Source organism: Pinus tabuliformis, chromosome 4_1, assembly GCF_031772625.1.
Source record: "Pinus tabuliformis cultivar Carrire ecotype Pingquan chromosome 4_1, CPIR1, whole genome shotgun sequence".
NCBI classification, from domain to species: Eukaryota; Viridiplantae; Streptophyta; class Pinopsida; order Pinales; family Pinaceae; genus Pinus; species Pinus tabuliformis.
The window spans coordinates 130,565,114-130,580,384 of NC_142303.1; the positions used below are offsets into that span (position 1 = coordinate 130,565,114).

The window sequence follows — 15,271 nt, forward strand, 5'->3', positions numbered from 1 at the left end:
CTTTGCACAATATACAGTTTAAAAAGGTTATTTTGATCCAGACGTGTAATCCATACAGTTTTCTTGTTTACAAAATTAATTTTTGTATATGAATTGTAACGGTAAAATTAATATAAATTTGTCAAAAAATATGCAAACTTTATCTTAATTATCTTTTAGAAAATTATGCTTCAAATTTTTTTATCAGTCCATATTAACTTAGATCTGCACATCTATCATTGAATTATATCCACACTATTATGATATTTGCAATAATAATAGACAGGACTGATGAGACTGAAACAAAATTTGGAACTTACCCTCAGTTGTTGAAGAGCTTTGGGATTCTCTGTGAGATACTAAACAGCCATGGTCATTGCGATGGAAGTGGTATCATATCCTGCCAAGAGAAGTGCAAAGAGGAAATCGACGATGACAAGATCGCTAAACTCCTCGTCGTCATGATCTGCTTGATACTCCAGCACTTTGTCCAGGAAGTCCGTGTTGACAGACCTTCTTCCCAGCCTTTTTCTCTCAGAAATAATATTTGTTAGAGTCTTGGTCACATGATCTCGGCCCTGCAATATTACTTGAAGCATTAAAACTGCAAATTTTTTAGATAACTATAAATATTGTTAGATATTCATAATATAGCGATGGCCAAATAGATATTTATTTACTTGCAACTAAATTGTATTTCTTATTTCAGTAGTAACATGTTAGAAATAAATGAAATCAGAACTGTAAATATAGGTTTGATTTTTCAAATACTATTTCTTATTTCAATAGGAACATGTTAGATATAAATGAAATCAGAACTGTAAATATAGTTTTGATTTTTCAAATGATTTATAGATTTTGTACATTATTTAACTTCCTTTTCGAACTGGTTTGGGTTGTGGGTGTGACCTTCAAACACTTCGTGTAAGTAGTGCCAGGAAGCTTAATTTGCAGCGCGCAGAGTCCTGACATAAAATCTGCAAACCTGTGCATGAGTATCTTCGATTCTGCAGTCTCCGAGTCAAAACCAATGAGCCGATTCATCAACATGATAAATGTCATCTGCCCAAAAAAGTGAAATCCAGAATGAGCTATGGTATTATCTAAGCACTAGGAATTCAAGAACAATAAAAACTGAAAGTATTCTATATGTTTATTGCAGATTCAGAAATATCTGAAAATCAAAATCAGATGGTTAGTCTTCAAAAAACAGTGGAAACCTCGAACAATGCAACCTTACGTCAACCTGGGATCAGTGATTACACCAAAAGCGGATTGCTGCAAATGTTTGGTAATCCTCCGTATCTCTTCCAACGTTGGTGAATGAATGCCGCTTTCGTGAATAGATTCAAGTACAGTTTTTTGTTCCAGCGTTGGCTTCCATCGATGAGTGGAGCCTCTCGTTATATTTTTCCCTACAGAGATGGATAGATGAATTAATATAAGAAAACGAGATGGATCAAAAAAATTCAAAAACACAGGCAGATTCATAAATCTAGCACTCTAAAAAACAATAAATACCTGATAGTTTTCAGGTCATTGTTCCGTTATTGTAGCCTTCATATGGATTCGATGATGAGAGGAATGGGCTGAGAAATTAGAGGAATTAATGGAAATATGGATCGGTTGATTACTCTGAACTGGGATGGGATCAATTGTGATGCGAAGGCCGTTCAGTGGACAGGTCCGTAAAGCATTCCAAGGGAGCCACGTACCTCAACGAATCAGCGAATTACATGTAAACGCTCATTTCTTGGGCAGCGGCCAGATGCGATGCGCGGCCAGGGAGGATAATGAATCGAACACTTCGAATTCAACATCCAACGGTGAGAATTAATTCTATCGTCTAACAATGAAATCAATGGCGCAGAGAGGTACAGAGTGGCACTCGAGGGGAGTCCTTCCCAGAGGAACGCCTTACGGCGTAATTAATTAATTTATGGGGGGCTGAGTTGCCATAAGATTATTAATTACGCCGTAAGGCGTTTCCTTTTGAGATTAACTTCCCCGATGCCACTGTGTAATGCCTTGAGCCGTTGATCCATTGTGTTAGACGATTAAAAGAATCTCTTCCGTCCGATCATTATAGGTGGTTGTACATTGTAAGTCCGATCATTATATGTTGGAAGTTAGTTATCTTTGTATGCCACTATGTAATGTTACCGATTCATTCTCCTCGCAGCGCATCACATCTGGCAAGCATGCACTCTTCAGGTTACCTGTATTCCCATGTTTCTAATGGCGAATAGGTATAAGGAAATGTTACCCTGCATGATATCCAGGGCAGCCACAGTCGATGTAATATCGAGCGGAATGGGCGGGACAAGGAACGGTGCACTGCAACTGGTAAGCTTCTAGGATTATTGTGGGGTATTTTTTTTTTTCAATTACCATTTTGTTTTACTTTCTGATTACTGAGATGCAGTTTTTTACTAAGATGCAGTTTTCTGTGACTTGCAGATGTATGCAGAATTGCAAGTGCTTTCACCGTTGGTTCCTGCTCGAGAGGTTTACTTTCTTCGATTCTGCAAAAAGCACGCTGAGGGTGTATGAGCAGTGGTGGATGTATCTGTTGATGGCCTTCGAGATAATTCGCCTGCGGGATTTATGAAATGCAGGAGGTTGCCTTCTGGTTGTTTGATTCAGGACATGCCCAACGGGTATTCCAAGGTTGTGCCCGAATCTGATATCGCTGATAATGGGGAATAGGAATTATCAGGGGGGTACATTAACCAATTAATCTCAGATGTAATGTATATGTGTTTGATGAAATATCAGGCGACACGGGTAGAGCATGCGGAGTATGATGTTCGTGGAGTGCATAGGCTTTACCGTTCTCTGTTAAATTCGGGGATGGCTTTTGGAGCACAGCGCTGGCTGGCAACTTTAAAACGTCAGTGTGAGTGCCTTGCTATTCTCATAGCAACAGCGAACGTTTCAGCAAGAGATCCCACGAGTGAGAGCCACAGTGATGCCCTTTTCTTTTCTTTTTTATCGCACAGAGAACAGCCAAATGTAGAAAATATATCAGGGCGGTTATCTAATTTTTTTTTAGGTTCTTGATGATGCTTGGAGGAAGCTTTTATGAGTGGAGTAAGCTTTTATGTTTTTTTATGATAAGTGAAGTGTTTCTTAGCAATTTTGGCCAATCTAAGTTTTTACTAAATTTTAAAACACAATTGTTTTCCTAAAATTCATCTTACGACACTAATGATGAGGAATGCATTCATCTGCATAGCCATACCGACTCCCAATGGGCGTCGTAGCATGTTGAGACTTGCGCAACACATGATGGACAGTTTCTGTGCTAGAGTGAGTGTGTCGACTGTACACACCTGGAATAAGCTCTCTGGTAACATTGATGAGGATGTTCGTGTTATGACAAGAAAGAGCATCGATGACCCTGGAGAGCCACCTGGTGTCGTGCTGAGCGCAGCCACATCAGTGTGGCTTCCTGTTTCTCCGCAAAGATTATTTGATTTCTTGAGGGATGAGAGACTCAGAAGCGAGGTAAGGAATAATTGGACTTAATAATTCATAGCATGGCATTGTTTTTTCTATTTCGTTTCATCCACAGCCGGTACTCTCTACTGACCACTGATAAAAAAAAAAAAACTGGAGCAGTGGGATATACTGTCAAATGGAGGTCCAATGAAAGAAATGGCTCACATTCCGAAAGGACAAGATCCTGGCAACTGTGTTTCTCTTCTAAGAGCAAGCATATGTTCCTTTTATTTTTCTTGAAATGCTTCTTGGAGAATAATTCCTCTCATGAAACCCTAACCTTAATTGTGAATGTTTTTTATTTTAGGCCATGAATTCCAACGAAAGCAGCAGCATGTTGATCCTGCAAGAGACTTGCACAGATGCATCGGGGTCTCTTGTAGTTTATGCTCCAGTGGACATCCCAGCCATGCATGTGGTTATGAGTGGGGGTGATCCAGCTTATGTTGCCCTCTTACCCTCTGGCTTTGCCATTCTTCCAGACGGACCAGAATGCAGGCCCCTTGCACTAAACCCTACTGGAAAGGGCGTTGGAGTCAACAGCCCGCGTGTGGGAGGATCACTTTTAACAGTTGAATTCCAGATATTAGTCAACAGCTTGCTAACAGCCAAACTCACAGTAGAATCAGTGGAGACAGTGAACAACCTCATATCCTGTACCGTGTAGAAAATCAAGGTAGCTCTGCACTGTGGAGATGCTTAACATAAATCTCTCCCTCTTAATCCTCACTATCTAGTTTTCTTGTGTCCCCATAAGCTTTTTTGTTTTTGTTTGGTCCATGCCAATCAATGTTTAATGTGCAAGGTAAGGGGAACCCTAACCTTAACTGTGAATGTTTTCGATTTTAGGCCATGAATTCCAACGAAAGCAACAACATGTTGATCTTGCAAGAGACTTGCACAGATGCATCAGGGTCTCTTCTAGTTTATGCTCCAGTGGACATCCCAGCCATGCATGTGGTTATGAGTGGGGGTGATCCAGCTTATGTTGCCTTCTTACCCTCTGGCTTTGCCATTCTTCCAGACGGACCAGAATGTAGGCCCCTTGCACTAAACCCTACTGGAAAGGGCGTTGGAGTCAACAACCCGCGTGTGGGAGGATCACTTTTACCAGTTGCATTCCAGATATTAGTCAACAGCTTGCCAACAGCCAAACTCACAGTAGAATCAGTGGAGACAGTGAACAACCTCATATCTTGTACCGTGCAGAAAATCAAGGTAGCTCTGCACTCTGAAGATGCTTGACATAAATCTCTCCCTCTTAATCCTCACTGTCTAGTTTTTTTGTGTCCCCATAAGCTTTTTTGTTTTTGTTTGGTCCATGCCAATCAATGTTTAACGTGCAAGGTAAGGGGAGTTGGCATTGGCACTGGGCAGTTATGAGGGGATCTCAACACCAATTTGCTCGCATTGAGCTGGGTGTTGATTTGTCCCTCACAGTAACAGCCACAGCCACCTCCTCCTGCCTGCTTTCACCTTTGTCCTGGGATGGACAACAATGGGATTACTGAGATCACATGATATATGTAACTGAAAAAAATTCATGAAGGATGCGTAGTGGAGTCAAGAACTCACCACATATATCCTTGCCAAGTGGTAAACAAAACTGAAACCAGCCAGACAAAGCTTCTTTCCTTGGCAATGCAATTATCAAACAAACATGATGTTTGCACAAGCTTTACCACCATGCAAGGGTACTGGTTGGGGTATTGACTCCCCACAAAATCTTAATCGTTTACTACTCTCATCTTTCAGTTAAACTCAATCATCCATTCATGTCCATGATATGACATGACGACATTGATATTATTTAGCTTAATTGCAGGTTTTGGATGATAGGCTTTCGCATTTTTGTTCACTTATTAGGGTAGGTATGTTGTGTCTTTTGCTTGTTTAAATTATGTTTATAATTCATTTCCTTTGTGCATAAGTCTGTGCATTAATGTGGTGTAGCAAAGGTTAATGCCTGCAAGAATTGACAATGTTAGTCAATTTTTTTTGGTTTCCTACATAAAAATCAAGCAGGTTTTGTTTTGAAAGCCCTTTTTTTCACTGCAATACAGAAAGTTGGTATGGACATTTTAGCCTTTTAACTGCGTGCTGTCAATTACATATTTGAATTCAAGCAGAATAGTGAATGTGTCAAGCATGTTATATCATATAATACAAAACATTGACAATGATAATGAATATTTTCATGTTTTCATATAACATATCTGGAGTAAGATAACAACGTGATTGCTTTCTTTTGCTACAGTGCATTGAGCCTTATTGTTGAATGTGTCAAGCATTTCATTTTTCCGACTTCCAGTAATTTGGTTACTATCTAATGTAGTTCATCAACATTTTTCGATAAGCACCATGCTGATTGGTAGCATCATGTTGATTGGTTTGCTTTGAAATAAATAGCCGCCGAGAAGGTGGCCCAGCCTTTTATAAAAATTCAACAATTCCAACTTCATAAGTCTATGTCAGATTGTTCTTGAATTAGTGAATTCTCTTGGTTTCCTAGGGTTTGTGGTTGTTCTTGGGTTAGGATCCATGTTTTATTTCCATTTTAGTTTGTCACAGAGTATATGTCTGCTTTGATTTCCTATTTTCCTTGTTCTTCAAATTTGTTTTCGAGGGTTTAGTACGGGAAAATCTCCATTTTATTTAAGGCGGTGTGATCGCGATTGGATTGCCTAAAAGTGGTTTTTTTGAAAGAGATTGATAGTAATTTTTTGTTGTGGTTTTGGATTTTCTGTTTTGATGTTTGGGCTTTGGTCTTATGCTTTCGTTCTTGCTCTCTGTGCTGTAGATCGCTCTTTTCCTTGAATCATGGCTCGTACGAAGCAGACAACATGGAAATCTATCGGACGAAAGACTCCAAGGAAGCAGCTCGCAACAAAGGTAACGACTTTCCTATATTTCTTCCGTTGCATCTTTGGTGGAGTTAATTGAGGCGTGCTGTTTTTATTGTGGCATTTTATTCTGAAGCTCCTTTTTTAAATTAGGCTGCTCGTAAATCTGCTCCCATGACCAGAGGTGTGAAGAAGCCTCGTAAATCTGCTCCCACGACCAAAGGTGTGAAGAAGCCTCATAGATATCATCCCGGAACAGTTTCTCTTCGTTATGCACATGCAGTTTAAATTTTCTTTGGATTCTATCGATATGTTTACAATGTTTTCTTTATAGTATATGTATCTTATTGCAAATTGTTTAATCGAGTATCAGAAGAGCATGGAGTTGCTAATTTGGAAGCTGCCTGCACATCATTCTCCTGATGAATTTTGGATCGTCTACCTGAAGATTGTTCTTCGTTTTGCATTTTTTGTTCTTCGATTTATTCCCAACAGCATTTATGTTTTACGGACAAACTGAAACAGGAAGATTTTATTAACTTGTTTGATAGCTTTCTTCTACCATATTTTGCCCACTCAAGATCTCTGCAGTAATTTCTGTGCCTCTGTTATTTTTCAGAATTATATGTTCAAGTATGACAGTGTCCTTTATTTTTCATAATTATATGTTCAAGTATGACAGTGTCCACGGACAGTGGAAGCATCATGAAGTCAAGGTCAAAGACTCGAAAACTTTACTCTTTGGAGAAAAATCTGTTGCTATGTTCAGTTTCAGGTAAAACACTTGTTTATGGAGATCAATGAGAGTTTCTTAGGTCAATTATTGCTTGAGCTTAGGCATGAACAGAGTGTAAGTGCTGACATTGTCTATTTGTTCCCATTTGTCTAACTATTCACATTTTGGTTTGAAAACTATAGAAATCCTGAGGAAATACCATGGGGCGAGGTCGGCGCAGAGTATGTGGTTGAATCCACAGGTGTCTTCACCGACAAAGAGAAAACAACTGCTCACTTGAAGGTTTGAATATTACCATTCCACAATTCAATTATAATTGATTTTTTCCTTCAAAGTTTATCCGACATGCTACTAGTTAAAAATACAATGTACCTAAAAGTTGATAAATGATATTTGAGGTAACTAAGGAGTTGTCACATGTAATACCGCTCCCTCCCTAAAGGCTATTAACATATCTAATTTTGTAAATTTCAAACGGTATAAAGTGCAACAATGGAAATTACAATTTGGACTCCATATAATAATTTTTTTTTGTTGATTTCTAATAGGCAGGTGCTAAAAAAGTTGTTATCTCAGCTCCAAGCAAGGATGCACCTATGTTTGTTGTTGGGGTTAATGAGCACCAATACAAATCTGATTTGAACATTGTTTCAAATGCAACCTGTACTACTAACTGCTTGGCTCCCTTGGCTAAGGTTTGCAATGATATTTTTACTAAATTATCACAGTTTTCATTGTATAGGTGTCTTTATATGAGAAAAATTACATATTGTTGGGGAGGAACTATATGTTAAAAGAGAACAAAAACACTCTGTTTTCTCTGGCAGGTAATCAATGACAAGTTTGGCATTGTTGAAGGTCTCATGACAACTGTCCATTCCATCACAGGTACACTTACTATGAACTAGTATTATGCCCTTGAATTTTATTGATACAAGGCGTTTTCAAGCTGCATTGACTTATGTTTCTGTATGTAAACAACAACATAGAAGATAGTTGATGGCCTTCAAACAAGGACTGGCGAGGTGATAGAGGAGCTGGTTTTAACATTATTCCTAGCAGTACAGGAGCAGCTAAGGTAGGAAGCAACAAATTACCAATGATGATTAAACATATTTAAAACCATCAGTAAATATTTTATTCTGGTGATTATCATTCACATTAAACACTTTATAAGGTTAGTTTTATTGATTTACTTCTCAGACAATTCTTTTGGTCATTCTTTTCATGTATAAAAATTACCTCAGCTGCTTCAAGATAGCCCTGAGAAACCTGAAATGTCTGAAATGTCTTCTCTTCATGGGAAGTTATGATTAGGACCTTACCTGAACAAAACTTAGTATGACCAGGGTCTTACCTGAGCAACAAACAGTGAGACTACCACCTTCCCGTGTCAAGTGACAAAATACAGCTTGTTACCATTACTTTCACGCAGTCATGAAAGTGCACTGTTGTTCGAAACCTAGGGCTCACGATTTTCCTATCTTTACATCCAAATTATCTCTTTGTATAGCCCACTTTGTTAAGCTTGTCTGTTTCTATTTTCCACTGGTGTTTGTTCATCCTTATGGTTACCCTTGACAGTTAGGTGACTGTTAGGAGAGAAATTGGGAAGTACCACTTCTTTATAGTAGGCACAACAACACAGTTGCTTGACATTGGATCCCATTTGAATTTAATATTTTTTATTTCTTACCTAATTTTCGCATTTTATCATATTGTCCCATGCTTAGGGTGATTAGGTTTTATTTGTTTGTTGGATTTCTTTGGAGAAACATTAACTGTGTACTTGCAATTGGTTAATTCTCTGTAATCTAGTTGGGTTCTGCATATTTTTCTTCTAATTTTGTTAATATGAATCCCCACCAGCATCACCTTTTATGTTCTCACAGCTACTAATTGTGATTGTATTTTTGAAGGCTGTTGGCAAGGTTCTACCAGCTCTCAATGGAAAGTTGACTGGAATGGCCTTCCGAGTACCCACACCAGATGTTTCAGTTGTTGATTTGACTGTTAGACTTGAGAAGTCTGCCACTTATGACGAGAGATGTTGCAGTTGTTGATTTGACTGTTAGACTTGAGAAGTCTGCCACTTATGACGAGATCAAGGTAGCCATTAAGTAAGTAGTCTCAGTTACCCCCTAAGAAGAGGAAGGGAAGAGGATATATACAATCTCTGTCAGGAATAAGTTTCAAGGTTGTGTATTTCATTTTAACTATATATGGTGCATTTCATTTTATAGGGAGGAATCTGAGGGAAAATTGAAAGGAATTCTTGGTTACACAGAGGACGCTGTGGTAACCTTGTGCCATATAGAGACTTGACAACTAACAACCCAAAAAACTTTAAGAACTTGAAGAAGATATAGTATATTGGGTAAGATTTATTGTTTCCAATTCCAGAAGAGAAAAATCCTTTCTCACTCATGTCACAATTTTCACTCATACTTCTCTAAAGTTAAGAATTGTACTTATCAGCGGTCCAATGCATTCACAGGCTTAGGGATCGTTTCACTACCTTTGTTGAATAGGGAATGATAATTTTGTATTGGGAGAAACATATAAAGAGCACTGCTCATTGAAGTTTTTTCAAGCTTTTGTCAGGATTATTGAATGTATTAGAACTAATTCAGAATCTATTACTATTATTTTCAATATCTTGTTCTTTTTTTTCCTTCATTTCATTGGATAAATCATAAAAGGTTTTATTCAAGCTTTGATTCTGCCATTTTTTTTTTACCAAATTTTGAAATATTTACATATTGCATACCTTGTTTTCACTAAAACAATTTGAAGGAGAATACCAATCATTCTCTCTATTGTTGGAAAAATAAAATAGCTTAATATTGAAACTTATCTTCTTTTTACTGTGTTAAAATTGGACTTGCCTCCATCCACTTTCTTAGTTGGGAACCTGAAAATTACTGTGCAAAATATCTTTCATGGAGATATCAAACCAGAAAACCTTCTGGTTGGCAGCGATGGAACAGTTAAGATTTCTGACTTCAGTGTTAGGAGGATGTTTGAGGTAAGAAAGTTGCTCTCTGAGTGTACCTTCCTTTCTGATAGTGAATGTGTTCTAAACATGACCTCACCTTTTGATAGTTATAGACAATTACAAATTCCTACTGTTGACTATTGTTAGGTGAGTATTTTTTATTAAATGTTAACGTTGGACAATGAGGATTCAGTTACTGGGAGGAAATGTTTTGCAAAATCCAATGTTCCTTTGGATGTATATAGGGCAGCAATGATAAGCTTCGAAGGTCTCCTGGTACTCCTGTTTTCACTGCACCAGAATGTTGCCTAGGTAGAGTGCTTGAAACTTTGCTAGTTATACAAATACCGTCTGCTCAAGATTTGGACAATCATTGCTGCTAATTTGTACTGTATTCATATCTTCGATGATATATTGTCCATCTTGTTTGTTGTCAGATTACATTCTTATACTCGACATATATTATATTTTCAATTCATGCTTGTTCTCTTGTAAATAAAAGCCTGTTCAATGAAATGAAAGACCAGAGGAAAGGAAGAAAGGGTCACATGTTAAAGGACAGATACTTCAGTTGTCAAAATACGCCTGACAATTTGTGTTGCCTATTTTCAATAGGCTTGACATATCATGGTAAAATTGCTGATGTGTGGGCATTGGGTGTGACACTATACTGCATGGTGTTAGGTTCTTATCCCTTCATTGGTGACTCCTTGCAAGGCACATATGACAAGGTAAATGAATCTCTGCTGCTTTTGACTTTTCAAACAGGCCGAATGGAGGGAAATACTTATTTTGTTGTTACTAGTGGTGGCTTAGATTGTTCATGATCCACTTGTAATTCCAGAGGATATGAATCCAACACTTGCAAACTTACTCGAAGGTCTTCTTTGCAAGGGTAAGTGACTTTTCTCAATTGAATGCTTTACAGAGCAGATTTTAGTTTTAAGAGTTGCATTGCTGCAAATTTTGAAATTCACCATAATAATCAAGCTGCCACTATTGGATTTCATAGATCCGAAGAAAAGGATGAGCTTAGAGGCTGTTGCAAGGCATCCGTGGGTTATGAAGGATTTCACGTCAACTGTGCAAGTTTTGGGGAAATGTGAACAGGGTAGCTCCAGATATCATTCTGATCATCATGAGCAAACTGTAGCTTCCTCTGAAATTCACCATAATAATCAAGTTGCCACTATTGGATTTCATAGATCCGAAGAAAAGGATGAGCTTAGAGGTTGTTGCAAGGCATCCGTGGGTTATGAAGGATTTCACGTCAACTGTGCAGGTTTTGGGGAAATGTGAACAGGGTAGCTCCAGATATCATTTTGATCATCATGAGCAAACTGTAGCTTCCTCTGAAGCATTGTCAGAATCAGTTTAACAGGGACGGTTATGGTTTTTATTTTTACATATTTCATGGCTGCTTAGTCATGGAAGAGATGTTGTGGTTCTTCAGAAGAGAGGTTTCCTTTTCTCATTGTATTTATATTGAGTTGCTCTATGATGCTTGTACATTGTATCTGCCTGTATGACTTTAGATATTCAGCGGCATGCTTTAGTTGGACTTCCTTCTAATGCAATTGGGACCTCAAAGGAATATTATTTGATAGTTCTAACCATGCAAATAATAATCAAGAATCACATGATATGGTGGCTAATGTTCAAACTTCAAACTTTCAAAGCACTTCACTGTCAAGAGCACTAGGGGAATTCTTCAAGATATCGGTGTGTCAGTTGCAGATTATGTGCTGGTAAGGTTGCAGCAAGCAAGTTCAGTGTCTTTGTTGTAAAATATGTGCTGTTAAGATGTAGCAATCAAGTTCTTCATACTAGGAATTCCCTGGTGTAATTCACAATAAAATAATATTGCAATTTGTGCATCCTCCTTGTAAAGGGATGTGAGGCAGAGGGGGCAGAGGGTTTTAAGCACCTTGTGCATGTAATAACTCTATTTATGATAGCTTATTTTTTACGGCTTTGTGCAACCTGTTTTCAAGCTAGGTTGGTTGCCAGTCTAAATATCTGCAGAGATCTTGGCCATTTCAAATTGATCTAGAATCGGTCAAGTTAGTTTTCTTGTAGTGGAATATTATAAAGACCTTTCCTTTTATGGTTGTGGTACACAACTTGACGAGTGTAACAATAGAAAAGCAAGCTAATTGTGTGGCCAGGGTTTTGATGGCAGTGATGGAACTATCCCTGAATAAAATGGTCATATGGGGCTTCATATTTAGATTGTGATTTTTATTCTTATCTATTGATGATGCATCTATATATTCACAAACGAAACCCAATAGATTTGTTGTTGATTTCTTGGAGCTGAGGGTTTCTATAACAAGCTGATTGGTACCAGAAAGCCACCAAAGACGCGACTTTGAATGGAGGATTTTGGGAAATCTCTAAACTGATTTTGTCTACTCATTTTCTACATGGCTGAGTTTGATCAGATTTCCAGTTGGTGCTTATACCAATCCATTGAACTGATAAGAAGGCATTAGAGTGTTGGTATTAAATGGCTGATTGAACTGTGGAACCTTGCTTGCGGATTGAGTTCCATTCCTTTTATATTGGCCGCTATTATTTAATTATTGTGCAATAAGAACTGGTAAGGAATCAACGCTTTAATTTATACAGTGATGTATGAATAGCCATTTCATGTTTTTGCTTGAAATTGCAATATCCATCTTTGTCTGAGCTTCTAATTTTAAGCTTTTGCAAGTGGGGTTAAAGCTCAGCAGTGAAGATGGTTGTATGTTAAGGCAATCACTAAAGTTAAATTTCTTGAGCCATGAATAAGCAATTGGAGCCATGTGCAAATCTCTGGGTGATTTTGACAGAAAAGTACGCGCTGTCACGACAGCTTAACCAAATGAAAGTCCTCGTGTTCAGTTGTTTGGCCCTCAAGGGCCACTTTAATTGTTCAAGTGGGCTGCTTCTTGTGTCTGATTCCTAGGCATTGTAATGTTTCTATCTGAGCTTTAGAAGGAAGCGATTTCAAAGAAAAATTGCAATTATTCTAGAACTTGGAACTCAGATAGTGAAGATTGCAGACAAAGAGAGTTGAATGGGGAGATGCTGGAAATTTCGGGTATTGTACAAACTTGAAATGGTAACTCGTAAGTCAAAACTGAAATCTATATTACAATTTTTGTATTCATTATGTATTCAAAACCAACTGTTTTTCAATTTTTAATTACACAATTTTTTTCATGTTTAACTTGCAACTAGATTGAGATGTTATGCTGTGCAAGGAAAGGAGACTTGGCATAAATGGCAGTTGCCTGTAATATTAGTTTTGAATGTGCTAGATTGTTGACACTGAAAATAATATTTCTTACACTTGGTGTGCATTTGGTCGTGATAATGTCCATCGATATTTTGTTCCAGTTTTTTGGTGGCTTGTAAGTTCAATGCATTATATCTTTATTTGTGATGTTTTTCGAAATTTCCATTTTATCATTAAATTCTTTCTATTCATTTGTTGAGGATTTGGTAAATTAATATCTAACATTAAGAAAAATAAGATTCACAAATCATTTTTTTGAGCAGCTGGAAAGGCATGACCCCTTTGAAAGTTGCAAGAGTAGGCACGTAGGCACAAGAAGAAGATCTAGAGCTGATGTTTGAGACATTTCTGAAGCACTGAAGACAGATAATGAATTTGGCATGCTTGCAACATTTAAAGTTGACAAGTTTTGGGATTCTTTCCAATTCTTTGGATTAGAATGCCGACAACCCTTTTCTAAGAATTTTCTATCCCCGGGCATGTTCTTGTTTAGTCCATAATTTATGTTTTAATTTGCTAAATATACAATGAAATATAAAACAAATAAGTAAGCCAAATCCCCTTTAATCAATGTTCTAAAAAGGTGTGAGAATTGTGAGTCATCTGCCATGCTCCAGTGTTTATGCTATTGAAGAAACATAGAATGACTAAATGTTGAACCAAATGTTTCAGTTACTAGGCTTTTCTATCCATTGAAATTCTTGCAATTACAGTGTTTTGACACATAGGCTTCCCTTCTGTACGGACCTGATCAAAGGCACTCTCATTGGATGTGACATGCTTGAGATTAAAATCTTGAATTGAGTCAACTTCTGCCTTGCTTAACATGACAAAGCTTTCCACCCCCAAAGCTATGATATTTTTTGTCCCTTTTCTTCACGAAGTGTTTGCCTGTTGTGAACTCAACCTCTACATGCAGATTGCTCTCTGTAGTTTGGTTAACAAAAAACAATTTTCTACTTAGACCAGGAATGTAAAAAAGTGTTTTTGAACATAAACTTTACCAGTTAGATGTAGTGTTAAAGACCACCACAACAAATGTCAAAGCAATTTGTAGTGGTAATTAAATATCTCTTGCTTGCGTTAATAGAGAACGATTTTCATGGGCGCATTTTTAAAGAACATATCATTAGCTTAGTGTTAATGCATTTAAAAGATCGTATTACAATTCTGTTTCAATTTCCTTTATGTTTTCTCTTTTTCTCTGTTTCAATTTCCAGTTTTTAAAGTTGAAATGAGCTCTAATCTACAATGTTATGTATTGATAAACGCGATAAGACCTTTATCTCTGACAAAGTTTTTTCTAAATTAATAGATTGCTAACATTTGTTATCTATAATTTTCACAACAAAATCTGTGAGCATTCAAGTTGTCTGTAAATTTCAGATATCAACGAGAAGAAGCAAGAATTGAAGCTTTGGTAAATCTCAAGACTCCCAAATCTGAAGCTGCAACAAAAAATCTTAAGGTATAAGGAGTGTGCCTATAAATATTGGTACACATTTAGGAATATTTCTATAATTCTGGTCATTTACAACATTTAGAAAAAGTGAATAGAAATGTTGATATTTAGGTCATTGACCTAATGCACACACTATATGGATAATGAATTTCCCCACTTTATGCCTTACGGGGTTTCCTTTGCAACATCTGGTGCAAATGCTAGTTTAAATATTATGAAAAAAGCCGATAGCGAAACCACATGCAAAAGGATTACTAATTTAAATATTATGAAAAAAAGCTGATAGCGAAACCACATGCAAAGGGAATCTGTCCCACGCGTCAAATATTCAGCGACGGGCTGAGAAACCTACTTGGAAACGATGACGATAGTTCCTACCCCATGACTCCTGAACTTACGCCCCCAAATAAGACGAAATTGCAGATATGACTTTCTCTTATAATAACGAACCAAAAAAGGCCGACTG

General features: G+C 37.4%; 3 protein-coding genes and 1 pseudogene across 4 annotated transcripts; 3 read left to right on the forward strand and 1 right to left on the reverse strand.

Moving 5' to 3' along the window:
- Positions 1 to 338: 338 nt before the first annotated feature.
- LOC149174544 (abietadienol/abietadienal oxidase-like) lies at positions 339 to 2,210 on the reverse strand. Its single transcript, XM_089420886.1, has 3 exons — positions 2,199 to 2,210; positions 889 to 1,089; positions 339 to 557 (listed from the first exon to the last, which is right to left on the reverse strand). The coding sequence occupies exons 1-3, from the start codon at positions 2,208 to 2,210 to the stop codon at positions 339 to 341; spliced, it is 432 nt and encodes a 143-aa protein (XP_089277012.1).
- On the forward strand, positions 2,011 to 5,196 carry LOC149174545 (homeobox-leucine zipper protein ANTHOCYANINLESS 2-like; annotated as a pseudogene). The gene is made up of 6 exons (XR_016258306.1): positions 2,011 to 2,325; positions 2,440 to 2,649; positions 2,758 to 2,935; positions 3,218 to 3,489; positions 3,604 to 3,693; positions 4,333 to 5,196. The product of XR_016258306.1 is annotated as a homeobox-leucine zipper protein ANTHOCYANINLESS 2-like (transcript).
- A 1,765-nt stretch (positions 5,197 to 6,961) lies between these two features.
- On the forward strand, positions 6,962 to 9,108 carry LOC149174546 (glyceraldehyde-3-phosphate dehydrogenase, cytosolic-like). Its single transcript, XM_089420887.1, has 6 exons — positions 6,962 to 7,101; positions 7,245 to 7,344; positions 7,611 to 7,757; positions 7,890 to 7,950; positions 8,052 to 8,140; positions 8,982 to 9,108. Exons 1-5 carry the CDS (start codon positions 6,962 to 6,964, stop codon positions 8,060 to 8,062), a joined length of 459 nt encoding a protein of 152 aa, XP_089277013.1. The 3' UTR covers positions 8,063 to 8,140; positions 8,982 to 9,108.
- LOC149174547 (serine/threonine-protein kinase GRIK1-like) lies at positions 9,100 to 11,359 on the forward strand. Its single transcript, XM_089420889.1, has 7 exons — positions 9,100 to 9,182; positions 9,306 to 9,360; positions 9,902 to 10,090; positions 10,306 to 10,372; positions 10,676 to 10,791; positions 10,877 to 10,955; positions 11,073 to 11,359. Exons 1-7 carry the CDS (start codon positions 9,100 to 9,102, stop codon positions 11,357 to 11,359), a joined length of 876 nt encoding a protein of 291 aa, XP_089277015.1.
- The last annotated feature ends 3,912 nt before the right edge of the window (positions 11,360 to 15,271 follow it).